At 47.4% G+C, this 16,165-nt stretch overlaps 1 protein-coding gene across 3 annotated transcripts; it reads left to right on the top strand.

Annotated features, from left to right (window-relative positions):
• Positions 1 to 1,281: 1,281 nt before the first annotated feature.
• Positions 1,282 to 15,277, top strand: ING4 (inhibitor of growth family member 4). Of its 3 annotated transcripts, XR_005954815.1 has the most exons (10): positions 1,286 to 1,340; positions 12,063 to 12,134; positions 12,329 to 12,495; positions 12,734 to 12,848; positions 13,169 to 13,277; positions 13,588 to 13,735; positions 14,137 to 14,198; positions 14,415 to 14,589; positions 14,683 to 14,747; positions 14,896 to 15,277. XR_005954815.1 is itself a non-coding variant. In XM_041463958.1 (8 exons), the coding sequence occupies exons 1-8, from the start codon at positions 1,304 to 1,306 to the stop codon at positions 14,452 to 14,454; spliced, it is 750 nt and encodes a 249-aa protein (XP_041319892.1). In that variant the 5' UTR covers positions 1,282 to 1,303; the 3' UTR covers positions 14,455 to 15,277. The 3 variants fall into 3 exon arrangements, 1 of the variants encoding a protein (XP_041319892.1); XR_005954814.1 differs by having other exon boundaries at positions 14,683 to 15,277; XM_041463958.1 differs by having other exon boundaries at positions 1,282 to 1,340; positions 14,415 to 15,277.
• The last annotated feature ends 888 nt before the right edge of the window (positions 15,278 to 16,165 follow it).

Genomic DNA, 16,165 nt, shown 5'->3' with positions numbered 1-16,165 from the left:
ACTCTCTGAATTAACCCAGTAGTTTAACAGCAAGATGGTTCATAGTTCAAACAGCTGCAGTTCCTTTATGTAACAGCTCCTCAGTCTTGCAGTGCAGGCTGCTCAAAGAATTAATCCTAGTATATCCATATAGATAGTATCTTGGAAGAGCTTTGGGAGGAAAAGAGAGAAAAAGAAATCTAATCACTTCTCCTTGTGGCCAGAATCTGGGAGCATTCAGTCCTGAGCGATGGCTGTCATTGCATAGACTGTCAGGATAAAACAGGATGGTGTAGGGCAGGAGAAAGGTGGATGAAATGTAGTATTTACCAAACCTAGTGCCTCCCAAACTGCACAGGATGCTAAATAGGTGCTGACCTCTTGAAAAAAAAACAATCCTGCATGTCTTGGAACCTAAGGATCAACAGAAGTAAGGTAATTTTGTCTCAGTTTCTCCATAATCACGTGACATCACAGCACCACAGGGTTCGTGTAGCAGAGGGCTGGGGAGGGCTCTAAACCTTCAAGTGGCTCGTGGTGTGTGGTCACAAAGTGGCTCTGGCATGACGAAGAGAAAGCGAGCAGGGTCACACGTTGAACTCAATTGCTTTGTTACTCTGTTGGAAGTTTCCTCACACCCGTCCCGTACAGCAGAGACCCTCCATGTCCGCCCAGGACACAGCAGCAGCTGCTCGGCACTGGCGGCTTACGGGGTGAATGGGAAACCACGGTACCAAGTGCCCAGCACGTCCTGGCCCAGAGCACAGAGCGGGCCAGGCTGGAAGGGAGCACGGTGTGCCACCGCTCCGACCCCCCTGCTCAAGCGGGCTCCTTCGTCCTGAGCACAGGATTGCCTCCAGATGGTCCTGGAGGCTCCAGCGAGGGAGACTCCACAACCTCTCTGGGCAACCTGTCCCAGTGCTCAGTCCCCCGCACATGAAGAAGTTATTCCTCATGTTCAGGTGGAACTTCCTGTGCATCAGTTTCTGCCCTAGGGCCTGGCACCACCGAGGAGAGTCACATTCTCCTTTCACATGCTCATAGACATGGATGGGGTCCCCTCTCAGTCGGCTGAGCCTCCAGGGCTGCAGAGGCCCAGCTCCCTCAGCCTTTCCCCGCAGGAGCGCTGTCGCAGTGCCCCGGCCACCCTCGCTGCGCTCCGCAGGGACCGCCCGGGGCTGCTCCGCAGAGCCCGAAATGGCGGCGGGAGCGGGGCGGAAGTGCCGGGGCAGGCGGGCGGAAGCGGCTTCGCAGCCGGGCAGCTCCGCTTCCGGGGACCGCGCGCGCCCGCCTCCCGCCGGAAGCGGCGGTGTGTGGGGCCAAGATGGCGGCGGGGATGTACCTGGAGCACTACCTGGACAGTAAGAGCCGCCGGGGCGGGGCCGAGGCCGCGGCTGAGCCGGCCCGGGGGGCACGGACGGGCCGAGGGGCGGGGCCCCGCGGGGGCCGAGCGCTGCCCAGGGCGCCCGCGGGCTCTCCCCGCCCCTCGGGCGCAGCCCGGCCCGGCTGGCGGGCGCCCGCTCCCCGGGCCGTGCGGAGAGGCCCCGTCCGTGGGGCAAGGCTCGGCTGCAGCTGCTGCGGGAGCCCTGAGAGCGCGGCCCCGCGGCTGGTTTGTCCCACGAGAGAGGAGCCCGGTGCAGCTCCAGCCGCCTCTCGGGAGCGGGAGCTCGGCTGGCTGTGGTTTCCCGGGATAGACACCGAGCCACAGATAACTTTTGGATCTGTGGGGCGGTAGTTACGGTAGCCTTCCACGCTGTCAGTTTACAAATGCAGCCCTGCTTTTCTGGCCGAAGAGGAGCTCTGTAAATGCTAATGGAGTTGGCAGGGTTATCAGAGCCCTCCTATGATACCTCTTATTTTACCGTCCTGCCTTAAGGGGCTTAAAACTTGGTAAAACTCTGCCCTTTGGGGATGAGACTTTCAGTGCATGTTTTACCCACAAGGCGTTCTTAAAATAGCCGAGCAGATCCCTCGGAGGAGTTGTTTCTCAATGAGTGGGCTAATGAGTTAAGAATGAATAACCTGTTCTTTGAGGAATGCTGTTCTCACGTTTTCCTGCTGGTCTGGTGTGGGCACTAGAGACAGGGAAGGATGTTCACGGCATGGTGTCTTTAAAGCGGGGTGGTTCTGGTAATGTGTCTTCTGCTTCACTGCACCCAGCCAGTTAAATCTCTCCCTGTCTGCTTGCATATGCATGGGGGGGAAAAAAATGGAGTTTGGCTCTTCAGATGTCCTGCTACACTGGGTTTCTTCCAGCACAGAAATGACAGGGTGCTGATAGGGACACAGGGTGTCTCGCTCCTTGTGTATTCGGTGCTCCTTTTGTCTTTAGGAAAGGAAATGTCTCTAAGAATGTTCAAGAACCCTAACAAATTTCAGTGAAAGCTGAAAAGAAGCTGCAGCTGAACAGGCTAGGATCTGTGAGGTGCAAGGGAGGAGGCAAAAGCCAGGAAGAAGAGTTGAATGAGGAGGCAGGTTGGAGAGGAGCGAAGATTGGTGTTCTTGTGCAGTTCTCACTCCCGTGCAGAAGGCTGCAGTGACTGAGGCTCCTCAGCTGGGAGAGAGGAGAAAGAAGCAGGTGGACAAGGAATAAGTGCACAGGGGGGATGCAGGGTTTTCCTGCTGGGAGGCCAGAGGTGTATTTTGGGTAAGAGCTGCAGAGTGGAGATAGAGGAGCAAAAGCCTGGGATGTGCAGCTGGTGAGCAGAGACTGCAGGATGCAGCGCTGAGGGTGGAGAGGTACTGTGGCTACACAGCTGGAGAGAAGGGAAGGTTGGTGGCTGGAGAATGCTCCTGCCAAAGTCAAACAGCTCTGGATCATGTCATCAGAGTCAATTGAAATCAGCCAGCCTGGGAACTCCTCTTCCTCTCTTGTACAGGCATGCAGAGGAAACGCCAAAGTCTTCTCTCTCAGCTGAGAGTTGTGGTCCTGCAGTTGGATTAGAGATTCCTGTCCTGTTGAAGGTGGATATTAATACAGGAGAGTCACTGTTATTGTTGAGGTGTCTTGCTTAAAAAAATAATGAAAGTGATGGGCACAATCTAAAAGTCCTTAAAACCATCTGGTTACAAAGATTTTAGGAAGAACAAAACATTCCTTGCTGTGATGGTTTGGCCTTTTTTTGCTTACCCGTAGGTGTCTAAGGCCTTTTCAGTTTTGTCTGGTGCAACATTACTTGCTGTCATTAGCTACTCACGAGACACTTGCTGTGCTTATTCTAGATTTCTTTCAGGAAAGCATGGATGTCCTGTGATACTTGGCATCACAGAGCACCCACCACAGCCTCAGTAAGCTAGGCTGCTGATAGGTAACAGATGTATCTCTGATTACCCATATTGCTGCTCTCTAAGCCTGCTCTCCTCTCCTCTCCTGGCCTTCTGCCTGACTCCTGACTCTGGGAGAATGCATACAGTATTTTAGACACAAGTGTTCTTCTCGATGCTAACTGATTGACAGCATTCCGTTTCCTACTTGCTGCTCCCCTTTCTTTTCCCACATTATTTCAGTGGGTTTTTTTTAAAAACATTCATTTCCATTTTAAAGTAGTTCACCAATATCCTAAAACTTCCTGCAATTTGATAGAAATAAAAAGTCCAGAACTTTTGGTCATCTCTTATAAAAAGTGTCTAATTCTTAATTTGCATCTGTGTCTTGGAACAGGATTCTTTAATACTATAGTGCTCTTGCAGACACAGTTTTCAGTTGAATGTCTTTTTTCTTCCCACAGAGATTCTCTTTCCTGTGGTTTTCTGTCTGGATCTGCTCAGGGAATGAATGAGGAATGTGTGATGAAAGAGGGCAGTTATTTGTAGGACCTCTTCATATCTTTGAATAAAGGAAGGTGTGTAAGGAATTAAGTGAAAATTTAGGAAGAAGAAAGGTGGCCTCCTGTTTGAAGCAACTGAATATCACTCTGACAAAGTGAGTTTGGTGGGTTTTTTATGTCGTGAGTCCCACTTCATTCAGGTTTTCCTTGCTTGGATTGTGCTTCCCTCAGATTATGAGTGGAAATTTTTAGCCAGAGGAGCAGATGTGCAGAATGCTCATAGCTGCAGCTGGAGTCTGCCTTGAACAGATAAATCTGAAAAGTCATGCTATGAAGCATTTTTGCACATTTCAAGAGGAGAGTTTGTAATTCGCTGGCCTTTTGGCTTTAATCTCTTGGCCTCAGTAAATCTCGTGGCCTTCGTTCTGTTGGTGAGGGAAATGGGCCACTCCCCTGCAGCATTGTGAAAACACTTCATTGTCACAATAGTGAACACCTTGACAAGCTGGTTACAAAGTCAGTTTTCAGACTGAGCTCTGGGTCTGAGCATGTGACTCAGTGTTGAGCAAAGAGAATAAAACAAAACTTTGAATCAGTGCTCAGTCACTGGGAATGAGAAACACCTTGTGTGAAGCATCATGTGAGTAGGTAATTAAAAACTCTATGCTAAGATGCATGAGCAGTCTGACAAAGTTAGGCACACAGCCCCAGCTGTTTCAGTTCATATATTTTGAGCCCTCTGCTTTAGACATCTAAAGTTCTTTTCCATTATTTTTTGTGGAACAGCCCATTTAAGAAGAGTTCTCGTAGTAAAAGGTGTCTAGAAGCTTCTTAGGTCAGGTATTTCAGCAGCTTTCAAGTCTTGCTGTAATTTGAAACTGGGTTTAGACCTAGGATTAGGCATGCCCTTTTCCTTGGCTTTAAGCTGTTAATTACAAAGTAAATCTCTCTGAAATGTGTTATGCTCTTGGCAGATGCTTTTGCAGCAGAAAAACACATCCCTTGTGTGCTGAGCATCCTGACAGAGAAACTCCATATCTTGTCTACTCTGATCACCTTCATTCCTTCATCCCTTCATCCTACTTACTGAGCCATTGGATTCAGGGAATGGGAGAAGAGGAATGTCTCTTGTTCCACTTTTCTTCCTCAGTGTTTTTCTCCAGTGGCTGAATTTAAACATAAAAAGATTTCCATGTTTTCAAATATTGCCTCCTTCTGGTTTCTAAACGATTTTATGCCTGGTTTTGAGGGGAGAAAGCAAGATAAAAAAGTGCTTTCCCTCAAGCAGTAACACAGTGCAGCTTTAGTAAGGGAAAACCTGCGGGTGCAAAGGAGTTGGAGACGTAGAAATGAATGGAAGAAGAAGGGAGAAAACAGTGTTTTGTGACTAAAAGCTGGAATGTGCATAAAGACTCAAGAGAAGAGAGAAGTTTTGTTTGCTCGAGCTTGAGTTCCTGTTTGGCTCAGTGTTGGCCCTCGAACGAGGTTGGAATACTGTAGTGGGGGTGATGGAGGTGACAGGCTTAGGTGAGGAGACCTCAGCTGGTAAGTTAACGTGGTACAATGCAGCCAGTATACCTTGGGGTTTTCCCCTTTGCTTTTCTTCTTCTGTTTGCATTTGCCCGTTGGCACGCAGAGATGCACCAGTTCAGGGCTTGTCACTGCTAGAAGACTTAAGCCAGCGTAAGCACAGAGCAATAGAAGCAGCACATGTCCTCATGGAAGTCATCTTTCTCCTACAACTGGCATGGAAATGTCCTTTCGTTCCTTGATAACATCAGCTAACCTGGTAAAATAGGATTTTTCTTTTGGAATGGCTACATCTGCCTGGATTTTCCTCTGTATGGATTCATCAAATGAGGGTGTGATAAGTATTGCAGTCTTAAAGCTCTTAGAGGACATGGGTGTGATGTTGGAAATTGCTGTAGGCGAGCCCTTGTTTCCTTCCCAGACCTGGCTGTGTTCCAATTTCCCCAGCAGTTCTTTTATCTCTTGCATTCCCTACCTTCATTACTCTTATCCCTTCCCCAGTGTAGCATGCAGCCATACCCCCGTCCCTGCCTCTACAGTTTCTCACATCATTCTTCAGAAATGAGAGTCTCTTAATGAATCCTTTCTCTACTTGTCACTGTTCTAGAGTAGTGAAAGATGCCTTTCACCTTACAGAGACTTTGGAGTAGTTACACCTGTGATGCACCACACAAGATCTATGGAAAATTATAAAACATTTCATGCAGGGGAGAGAATTTGGTGATTCATAGGCATCGTTTGTTTCTGTGTGAAAGCTACTGGCACAGCCCACACTGAGCTGATACATTTAATGACCAATTCATTTAGAATTGGTTTTGTTGTTGGCCGATGTTTTTATTGGAGCTGATACAAGATAGCTTTACATGGCAAAGCATGCTGTGTTTTCTCTGTGTTTCTTCACTTATCCAACTGCAAATCTGATGTCATTGTTTTGGCAAACAGCCCTGTGGTCTCTTTGGTCGTTGTCCCTGCCTTTGGAGGTCTGGGGCAGGCTGGAAATGCCAGGAGTGTTGCGAGTCTCATTCGTTGTGTCAGTCTTCCAAGCCCTCCAAGTTTTCAAATCAAGGTTGATCTTTAACAATAAAGATCCCTTTTCTGACACTTAACAACATTCCCTGCTATCTTGTCTGTGGATGCTGTAGCATTGAGCTGCTGTAATAAGCTCAAAAAGAGTCCTCCCTTCCTCAGAAATGGGCCCACATTTTGGGGGAGTATTGGGTTTCCATGGCTGACTTTCACTGCTGACTGGTGCCCATTTTTTTGGACAGTGTCTGAAGCAGATGTGCTTGGGTGGACTGGTGTGCAGTGCATTGGCCCAAAGCGTGGGATATGTGGTATGGCCACAGAATTCCTGGGTGGCTGTGGCTAAATCAGTCTGCCATGCAGCTAAGCACCCTCTTTGTAAAACTGTAGGTAGGGTTATCCCTTACCAAGATGTTGTGAGGATAGTGGCACAGGTTAGGATTTTTTATTGCAGCAGGGCTGCAATTCCCTCTGAATAGAGGGAAAGGCATATATTGTGCTCAAGCACCAATTTCAGTAAAGGTGCTTGTGTAAAAGTTTCGGTAAATTCCTGCACAGGAAGGTGATTGATTACTTGAGAACGCAGGACAGAGTAGAAGCAGTAGTTTGAGAGGGTGATACACTCTGAAAGGAGGGATACAAAATTCACCCTCCCCCCTAATGAGGGAGCGAGGAAGCTCTCGAAGATTACTGCGAGCCAGTTGTCCTGCAGTGTACTTCAAGTGCTGCAAAACTATGAGATTCATGGAGTACCAAAAAGTCCATTGTGCTTCCCTGGCAAGATCCCAGCCAGTTTGCAGTCTTGGGGGGCAAAGAACTTACCCTCTCATTGTGGCAGTCCCTGGCACAAGCAGGAATTTTTTTAATTGCCTTCAGCAGTGTCGTGTCTGAAGTGTTTGCTGAAATCTAAGCTGTTCAATAAAGCAACTGTGGTTATGTTTCAAAATGTCTTTTCCCATTTTTTAATAAAATTTAAGCATGCATCTAAACGTGGTGGGTGAACAGATGTCTTGGGAAGGGTACTGTGTGTTTGGGTGGTCTTTGGTGCTGCTGATCTGTTTTTAGGACTTTGGGCAGCACAAATCCATTGTTTGGCACCGCACAGACGGGCTGCAGAGGATTGAAGCACAATTGAAGTTATCAGGCTGTGTAGGCTTGCTCTCTGCATTTGTGTGTCACAGTTAACATCTGAGTTAAGCAGATGAAGTTTAAATATCAGTTGCCTGCACCTGACAGCCCACGTGTGTTTCTAAAAAGAAGTAAATAAAATAATAATTATTGGAGAGGGGAAAAAAGTGGTGTTGGAATCTGATTTTTGGAGAGAGAGTGCGTGGTTCTGAAGGGAGAAGACAGCATGGTCATGGATGCCTGTGGAAGAATGAACAGGGAAAAGAATGACAAGGAAAGAGGAAAGTGAAAGAGATGAAAGAAGAATGGGCTTAGTGGAGGGATAACATTTGAGGAGAGAAAAGACGAAGGTAGGTAGAGAGAATTTAGCTTGTGATCAGAAATGAAAACAAGGTAAGAAAAGGAAGGGATGAAAAAAATTCACGAAGAGCTGCACTGGTGATTTTCAGGATAATCAGACCATGAGAGGAATCAGTAGGGCTCTGCACCAAGCTTCTCTATGGATCTGTGCAATGAGTCCATTAGGAAAAGCCTTGCCAGCAGGTTGAGGCAGGAATTCTGCCCATCTACTCAGCCTTGGAGAGGCTCCTCTGCAGTGCAGTGTCCAGTTTTGGGCTCCTCATTAAAGAGAGACATGGAGCTCCTGGAGCCTGCCCAGCAGAGGGGAATCAGGATGATTTGGAGACTGGAGCACCTTTCTCATGAGGAAAGGCTGAGAGAGCTGGGCCTGTTTAGCCTTTAGAAGAGATGCCTGAGAGGGGGCTCATCAATGTCTATAAGTATCTGCAGGGAGGTGTTGAGGGTGGATCCAGGCTCCTCCCAGTGGTGCCAGGCACTGGGACACGGGGCAATGCACTTGAGCACCTGAGTATGAGGAAGAACTTCTTTACTAAGTGGGTGACCAAGCACTAGAAGAGATTCCCCCACTAAGGTTGTGGTGTCTCTCTCTCTGGACATATTCCAGAACTGTCTGAAGGCAATCCTGTGCCATGTGCTCTGGGATGACCCTGCTTGAGCAGGGAGGTTGGAGCAGGTGACCCACTTGGTCCCTTCCAGGCTTACCCATTGTGTGATTCTGTGGCACAGTTGCGTTAATGCCAGCCCATGCTTTGGGCCACGCTGCTGGCCTTGCTAGCACTTTCTTCCCTGTACGTTTTCACCATCCTGTTCCTCTCCTGCTGCTGTGCCATTTGTGTGGAAAGAGGGCCTTGCTTTTCCTTGTTTTTCTGTCTGTTGTTGCATATCATCACTCTTCTCTAGTGATCAAAGATGCCTCTAGGGTGTTCTTTCTTTACAATTATCAGTTTCATAATCTGAGAATTACGTGGGTATTTTATGATACATAGTATTTAGTCATGATGATTTTAAGTGAATCTTACTAAGATGAAAGAGCAAAATTAATTGCAGAGGGAAAAAAGGAGAAAAGCAGGAGGAAATGAAATTACATAAATAACATGAATATTTTTTTAGAAATAGTGAGGAAAAATGTGGTGGTAGGAATGAGGAAATGGAGACTCAAATCTAATTTTTTTTTTTTAACGGCACTTAGAGAGTGATGATGTCTGGTAGCCAGCACAGCACAGGTCAAGAAATTTCTGCAAGTCTTTTGGCCCCTGTGATAAATTCTGTGATGCAGAGAATCACTTCTGTTTAAGGCTATGCAAGAGCTTTGGAGTTAAGCTGCAGGTAGTAGAAAACATCCCCACAGCTAGATTAAGTTATATACCATACAAATAGTTTGTTGCTCAGTTATAACTTGCTTATCTGCAGCTTTATCTTGTTATGCTTTTTGTTATTGCCAGATTCTCTCTGGATCATAATTTGTAATGGTCTGCTCAGCTTCCTTCCACGTTCAGTTGAACAGATAAAGTATCTTTGTAGCAGTTCTGATTATAAAGTCACTGTACTGTCACTTGTTTCATTTTCTCCATTTATTGACGAAGCAGTGGCAGAACATTTGTCCAATAATAGATTTGCCGAGTGAAATGTTTTGCTGTGGTTTTAGGAAATCGTTTTGCTGGTTTTAGCAGGGAAGGAATTCAACTGGCAGGGGTTTGTCTCGTCAGCCCCAGTGGAAGCCTGCCCAGCTAATGAGCCTCTGGAAGATCGTGGCTCACATGTGCGTAAATGATCTGCCCGTGGTGCCTGAGCTGAGCACTCGCTCAGCCAGAAGCAGAGGCAGGTGACAGCCCTCCCCACGCTGCGAGAGCCGCCGGGAGCAGGGGGCTCTGCACACCTGCAGGCAGGAAAGCAGGCAGGGAATGAGGCAGGGGAGCCACTGGCCTGGCTGAGGGGCTGGCACTGAGGGGAGCGGGCTCTGGGGAGAGAGGAGCTCTCAGGGGTGGGGGGCACAGGCTGAACAGACAAGGCCGGGCACGTAGAGGCAAAAGAAGGACAGACAGATGTCCAGCGAGGGCATGTGCTGGCATCAGTGGTGGTGGCAGATTTTTACAGTGACGGCTGTAAAAACTAGAGCACAGTTCTTTTCAGGTTGTGTAGCTGAATCAAACTCCTGCTTGAGTTTCTCCTGGTGCAAGAATATCACTGTGAAATGTGACCCTAACCTCATGTGGGGTTGATCTGCCCGCACAGTAGCATCCTACTGGTTTTTGTGCTGGCTCAGGAGCTTGCTCTATCTAAAGGTTTCTAGCCCTGCTGAGGGAAAGCTGACAGTACCTGGTGGAATTTGTGCTTTTACCATCTGTCCTTTTCAGAAGAGAAAAAGAAATTACATTAATCTTTTCTAAAAACCACAAAGTCCAGAATTTAGAAGCTGTGATCTTCCAGGATTAATAAACTCAATATAAATTTGACATATTGTGTGCAGTGCAGGAAGAGCTTCTGTTTTCCTCTAGAGGATACCTGTCTTGTCTTCTGCAGCGGGCGCTTTGGAGAGGAATGAAAAGCAGCGTGCTGCAGTATGACCCATGTTTCATTTGCTGTATAAATTGAAAGGTTTAGAGTTGATGAGGCTGGGGATTGCAGGAGGGAAAAAGGCATGGTCTCTAGATTCCCAAGCTGAATTTCATCCCTGCCATAAGCTCCCTCTATAAGCAATAATAATTTTCAGCATTGTGTCCCCGTCGTGTTCTGAGATGCTTTTTCGAACCATAGGGATGTAATCCGGTAGTCAGCTGCTTAAACCTTGTGTGAAGTCTGTCATGCTGAACAAACATGGAAGTATCAAATTCAGGAGGTGCCTACAGACTTAATTTTGCCATTTACTAATTTTTCAGAATTTGAATTTGCCCTGCTAACTGTCCTTGAATGCAGGGGTGATGTGTATGTGCTGTGGAATATGTATCTGGGTACTTAAGGACACCTACTATCTGAGCATTTCTCAGGTAACTAAGTCAGAAATGGCAACAGAAATCTGTTGAAGCAGCAGCTTGATTGCTCCTAAGTGTTGTGCATGTAACTTCTTATTATGCTGTTTGGGCAAAAGTCTAAGTAAAAGGAGCAACTTTACTGCTCAGCAAGGCCCATAGTTGGCTTTATCTCTTACAGGAATTAATTTCACGTCCTGTTATGTAGTACTTGTTAAAACTTGTTAAAACCTTCTTCTTGCCTACAGAACCTTCCCTGTCAACTGGTTGCTCTTCAGGGAAGTGGAAAGGCATTCATTGCTGTAGAAATATGTGCAGAGAACATAGAGATTGCTGCCTGGACTGATGTGTTGGATGGCTTTGGTGATGCACTCCATGTGAGCTGCAGAGCGAGTTCAGGAAGCTGAGACATGCTTCCCTTGTGTTTGTGAAGAGCTTTCCCCAAGACCTTCTTTTTTAAACCTTCAAGAGAGATTTATTATTTTTATGAGGTATAAAGGTGACAGTGATCAGGCTTAGACTTCAGGTTAATTCAGTGACACTAGATCTCATTCTGATTAGACAGGCATGGAAAAAGGAGAATTGTTTTTACCAGCTTTGCCAGTTGAGCATCTGGTGATGCCTGGGGGGTGAGTAGCATAGTGCATTGAAAATTAATTGACTATCAACTTCACATTGCTCATTCAGAGCCCTACAAACATTTATTATTCACGGTGTGTGGCATCCTTCCAGGTGTTGGACACACCACACTGAGATGACAGGGCAGAAGGCACAACAAGTTACAAGTCACGAGGGGTTAAGACTGCACTCTGTTCCCCATCCCATCTCAGACTTGATCTTTGCTCTGCCCAAAGTGTCTATGACCCCTGTATGTTACATGAATGCATTAAACAGATTCACTTTTCAGTGAATTAGCATTTGATCAACTTAATTTTTACATCCTTGTGTAGAAATAACTAAATGGCTTTATTCACCAGCAGTTGGGGTGTTTTTTTTCATTACTGAGTGGAGTTTTTGGATGGAGATGTTGTATTATAATGAGTGACCTCATTACAGATTTTGGGTTTCTGCTTTCTTAGTGTGGACCTTTCTGCATGGCAGCAGTTTTCTTCTAACTAATATATATTCTAGAACTATGCTTCTGCATTAAATATATCACATTTTTATAGTCTGTCTCCCTTGGGGCCAGCAACAAATGGAAGCAGTCTGAGGTGCACCGGGGGGTGTGTATGTTAGTGGTTAGCTTTGTTCCTGCCTTGGCATCGTGGACAAGAGCCTGATTTCTCCATGTGTTCTCCTTTCTCTGCAGGTATTGAGAACCTGCCATTTGAATTACAGAGAAACTTCCAGCTCATGCGAGATCTGGATCAGAGGACAGAAGGTGAGGATCAGGGATGGTTTTGTTGGCAAGAAAAGGAGTATGTAGCCTGACCAGCTTTGCTCTGCTTTGCCTTTGTCATGGGGATCTCCAGGCAGGGGAGGAGGCCTGGAGCTGCTCCAGTCATTCAGTCTCTCCTGGTGGAGGGCAGTGTGGTGTGCGTGGTGTTTGTGTATTTAATGGCTCACTTGTTTCAGACCTCAAGTCAGAGATCGATAAGTTGGCCACGGAGTATATCAGCAATGCACGGACTTTGTCTTCCGAGGAAAAACTGGGGCTTCTCAAGCAAATCCAGGAGGCCTATGGAAAGTGCAAGGAGTTTGGGGACGACAAGGTTCAGCTGGCTATGCAGACCTACGAGATGGTATGAAGGGAAGTGTCTCGTGCTTATCGTGTGAACGCCCGAACTAAAGCCGCCCATCTCGGAAGGCCCTGATCTCTCATTTTTAGGCCATGCCCACTCTTGCTCCTCGGCTCTTTAGTGGGCCTAAGTCTTTAGGGAGCCTAATAAGGGCCCCCTGCCCCTTTGTCCCCTCTTTGTCCTCTCTTTGCCTTCCTGGGCTCTGTCCTGTGGTAACCGCTGGCCACTGCTGTCTTTGCAGGTCGATAAGCACATCCGGCGGCTGGACACAGACCTCGCTCGCTTCGAAGCAGACCTGAAGGAGAAGCAGATAGAGTCGAGTGACTATGACAGCTCTTCCAGCAAGGGCAAGAAGAGTGAGTAGCACCTCTGGGCTGCAGATTGATTCAGGAGGCAGCCGAGTGACTGTGGAAGTGGTGGGGATGAAGGCAGGCTCTGGAGTGGTGCAGATCAAAGACTGTTGCGCTGGAGTCTGAAGGACAGGTAAAAAGGTGGTGACTGGGCTCTTCCTGTGTGAGCGTATTCAAGGCCGCTAGATAAATTAAGATGGGGTGCATGGCCCAAAGCCAGTATACATTCCAAAGCAGGAGTGTATTTTAGTGCTGCAGAGGTTGTCACTGTCAGGTGTCTGTTTTGGTGGGGTGACAGATGCAACACCTTTTTCTCTTCTTACCAGAGGGCCGAGCCCAGAAAGAGAAAAAAGCTGCCCGCGCTCGCTCCAAAGGGAAAAACTCTGATGAGGAAGCACCAAAAACTGCCCAAAAGAAATTGAAGCTCGTCCGCACGTAAGTGTTTAAGCGACTTGAGGGAATGAGAAGCAGCACCAGAAATCAGACCAAGGCAGGCCTAGCCAGGCTTCCCTGAGATCCCCAGACTGGAACTGTGTGTCCTCTGTCCCTTCTTGGGAAGCAAGAGGAAGGAAACTTTCTTATTCTTTCAGGGCAGTGTGGGTTGAAGGGGAAAGCAGGTCCCCCTGGGTGTATACACTTAAATAAGAGAAGTACCTGTCTCTGGCAGACAAGGGCACTGCCTTGGGACACACAAAGGTTCTCAAAGCCAGTTACTTTGCTGATGTACTTTATTCCTGTCCTGCAGTAGCACAGAGTATGGGATGCCTTCTGTCACCTTTGGAAATGTTCACCCCTCGGATGTACTGGATATGCCCGTGGACCCCAATGAGCCCACTTACTGCCTCTGCCACCAGGTCTCCTATGGGGAGATGATTGGCTGTGACAACCCAGATGTAAGAGCCTGCACATGATGGAATTGGGGGGGGGAACGGAGTGGAGATGAGTCTTGCATGGAAAATCTTGTCCTGCTTGGGTGGGCGCTGGGACAGCAAGCAGTGACAAGGAGAGGGCTTACATCAGGTAGCTGGGATGGGCAGAGGTGTGGCTGGCAATGGCCTCAAGTGCCTCTCTCTTCAGGGTTTTCCTTAAATTGTTTTCTTGTCCCTAAACTTAGCATGGGAGAAGGGGAGTTCTCCTTGCTAACAGTGTGTAGGCTGGGTGTGAATATTCAATCCTTGATCACTGCTAGGGATTTTGGAGTTTATGATTAAATAAACTGGGAAACTCTGGTAGCCCAAAAGCAACAACTTCAAAAGGAAACTGGCCTTTAACTGGCTGCTCTTCATCCCAACAGTGTTCCATTGAATGGTTTCATTTTGCCTGTGTGGGTCTGACAACAAAACCAAGAGGAAAATGGTGAGTGAAGCAACCTGGGGGCCCATTTGACTTTGGAAAGGGGAGGCCCTTGGTGGCAGGGGGAAAAGTACTATATATACACACTTAGGAGATATCATTGAAAGGAAAATTTGAATTAAGGCTTTGTCAGGGACCTTGGAAAAGGTCTTTTGGGACCATGCACTTGAGGCTCATGTCATGCCCTAAATGTTGGCTTTGTACTTCCCTTTCTAACAGGTTCTGCCCTCGCTGTTCCCAGGAGAGGAAGAAGAAGTAAATTCACATGAGACCTCAGTACTGCTGCAGGAGCTCTCTTCCCCCTGCCAGGGCCTTGTCCCAGTTCTCCCAGCCCTTGGGGCCTTGGCTGAAGGGAAGTCTTGCCCTGTTTGTGGTTTGGGCCATCCCTGGAATGGTGTGTACCCTCACGGTGGTTCCTGTGTGTTCTGTATCCCTGGTTGCTTCTGAGTCCTTAAGGGAGGCCCTCTCTGTGTACTATTCCAAACAGGTCTCTGAACCTCAAAGGGAATGAATGAGGGCACCAGGGTAGCCACCAGATTCCCAGGGATTCAGGTAGCCCCTGATTTTCCTTGGCTTTCCTTCAGCCTCCTCAGAGTTCATTGCCTGTTCTCTGCTTAGAGAACAAGGCTATGGGATGGGGGAAGGAAAGGAGGTAAGTCTTCAGCATTTTAGGTCATTCATTTTCCTGGATCTTTTTCAGGAGAGAGGGAGTAACCAGGCTACTTCTTAATCTGGTGGGCTGGTTGAGAGACTGAAAACCTGATGTGCTCCCTGTCTTTAACCATTCCACTGCTGGCATTGGGCAGCCTCTTTTGTGGGGGAGAGGAGGAGGCAGAGGGATGTTTAGAGCTAGCTTTGTCTCTCATTCCTGGGGTAAACCTGCTGGTCTGGGAAGCACACTATGTGAAGGAGGAAGAATTTCTGACCACGTGGGGAGAAACAGCTTGGTCCAGTCTGTCTTCCGGCTTCAAAATTCTGCCTTCCTCTTGTGTAGCGGTGCTTCTCCATGACATTGATGGTGGGAAGTTTGGGGATTCAGATCCCACTTGTATAATACAGAATGAAATAAAATTCATTGAAACCAATGCTCTGTTTGCCTTGATGTCACCTCCAAAATAAACTGCAGCAATTCTTTCTCTCTTAGCTCTGCATTTATTTTAAATGGTGAATGTGGTACAGCTTTTTCATGCAGTGGTCCTGTCCCTAAAAAGTGACATTCTACATAAGTCAGGCTTGAAAAGAAAATGTACCTAATGTACTTGCAGAAAGCTTCTGGGCTGTGAAAAATACCTGCCCCTGCAGCCATGCCCTCACAAGAAGGTGAACATTTATTCCCACTATTGTTTGATCATTTACTTCATCAGTTGCCTTCTCTTAAATGAACAGGAGTGGAGGTGGCAAAGGCCGACCCTCACTGTCTGTTGGGCAGCACAGCTGAGAAGATAAGCCATCAGGACAAACCACGTGCCTCCAAGAAGGTGGATAGGTTTTCCAGACAAGCTGATAGCTTGCTTCCCAGAAGGTCACAATCACCTTGTTGCCAGAAACTCTGCCTGCTGTTCCTAACATAAATTAGGCTCCAAAATGATTCCAGAAGACCTGCAGTCTGAAGGTCCGTAGTGTCTGCAGATAGCTGTGAGGAGATGGCCCGTACTGAAGCTGCTCTTTATGAATTCCATTGGCACAGCCTGGAGACTGACAAACTAAGTCTTCTTCCTCCTTGTGGTCTGCTCACCAGGAAGGTTTAAGCCTTTCACCTGAAACATGGAATGTTTTCCTCACCCAGATTACTTGTATGAGGATCCATGGAGGATTTTGCTGGTTTAGTTATGAAGCCAAAGCTCTGCTCGGTTCAGAAGACAGTGTGGGTTAAGATCAGTGCTACTCCCACCATGTCATTGCATGGGGACCCTGCAGCCCTCAGCTCAGAAGCTGGTGTTATTTTCTGTTCAAGTGACGTAAGCACTGAG

The sequence above is a fragment of the Pyrgilauda ruficollis genome, unplaced genomic scaffold (assembly GCF_017590135.1).
Source record: "Pyrgilauda ruficollis isolate IOZ18807 unplaced genomic scaffold, ASM1759013v1 scaffold17, whole genome shotgun sequence".
In the NCBI taxonomy this organism is placed as follows: Eukaryota; Metazoa; Chordata; class Aves; order Passeriformes; family Passeridae; genus Pyrgilauda; species Pyrgilauda ruficollis.
Note: the sequence above shows the minus strand (reverse complement) of the source record. Positions and strands in the feature narration are given on the sequence as shown.

Bases quoted from the DNA above. Each gene is read 5' to 3' on its own strand.
- ING4 (XM_041463958.1), top strand. From the start codon at position 1,304: ATGGCGGCGGGGATGTACCTGGAGCACTACCTGGACA. The intron at 12,135-12,328 runs GTGAGGATCAGG...CACTTGTTTCAG, and splicing joins TCTGGATCAGAGGACAGAAG to ACCTCAAGTCAGAGATCGAT. The intron at 14,199-14,414 runs GTGAGTGAAGCA...CCTTTCTAACAG, and splicing joins ACAAAACCAAGAGGAAAATG to GTTCTGCCCTCGCTGTTCCC.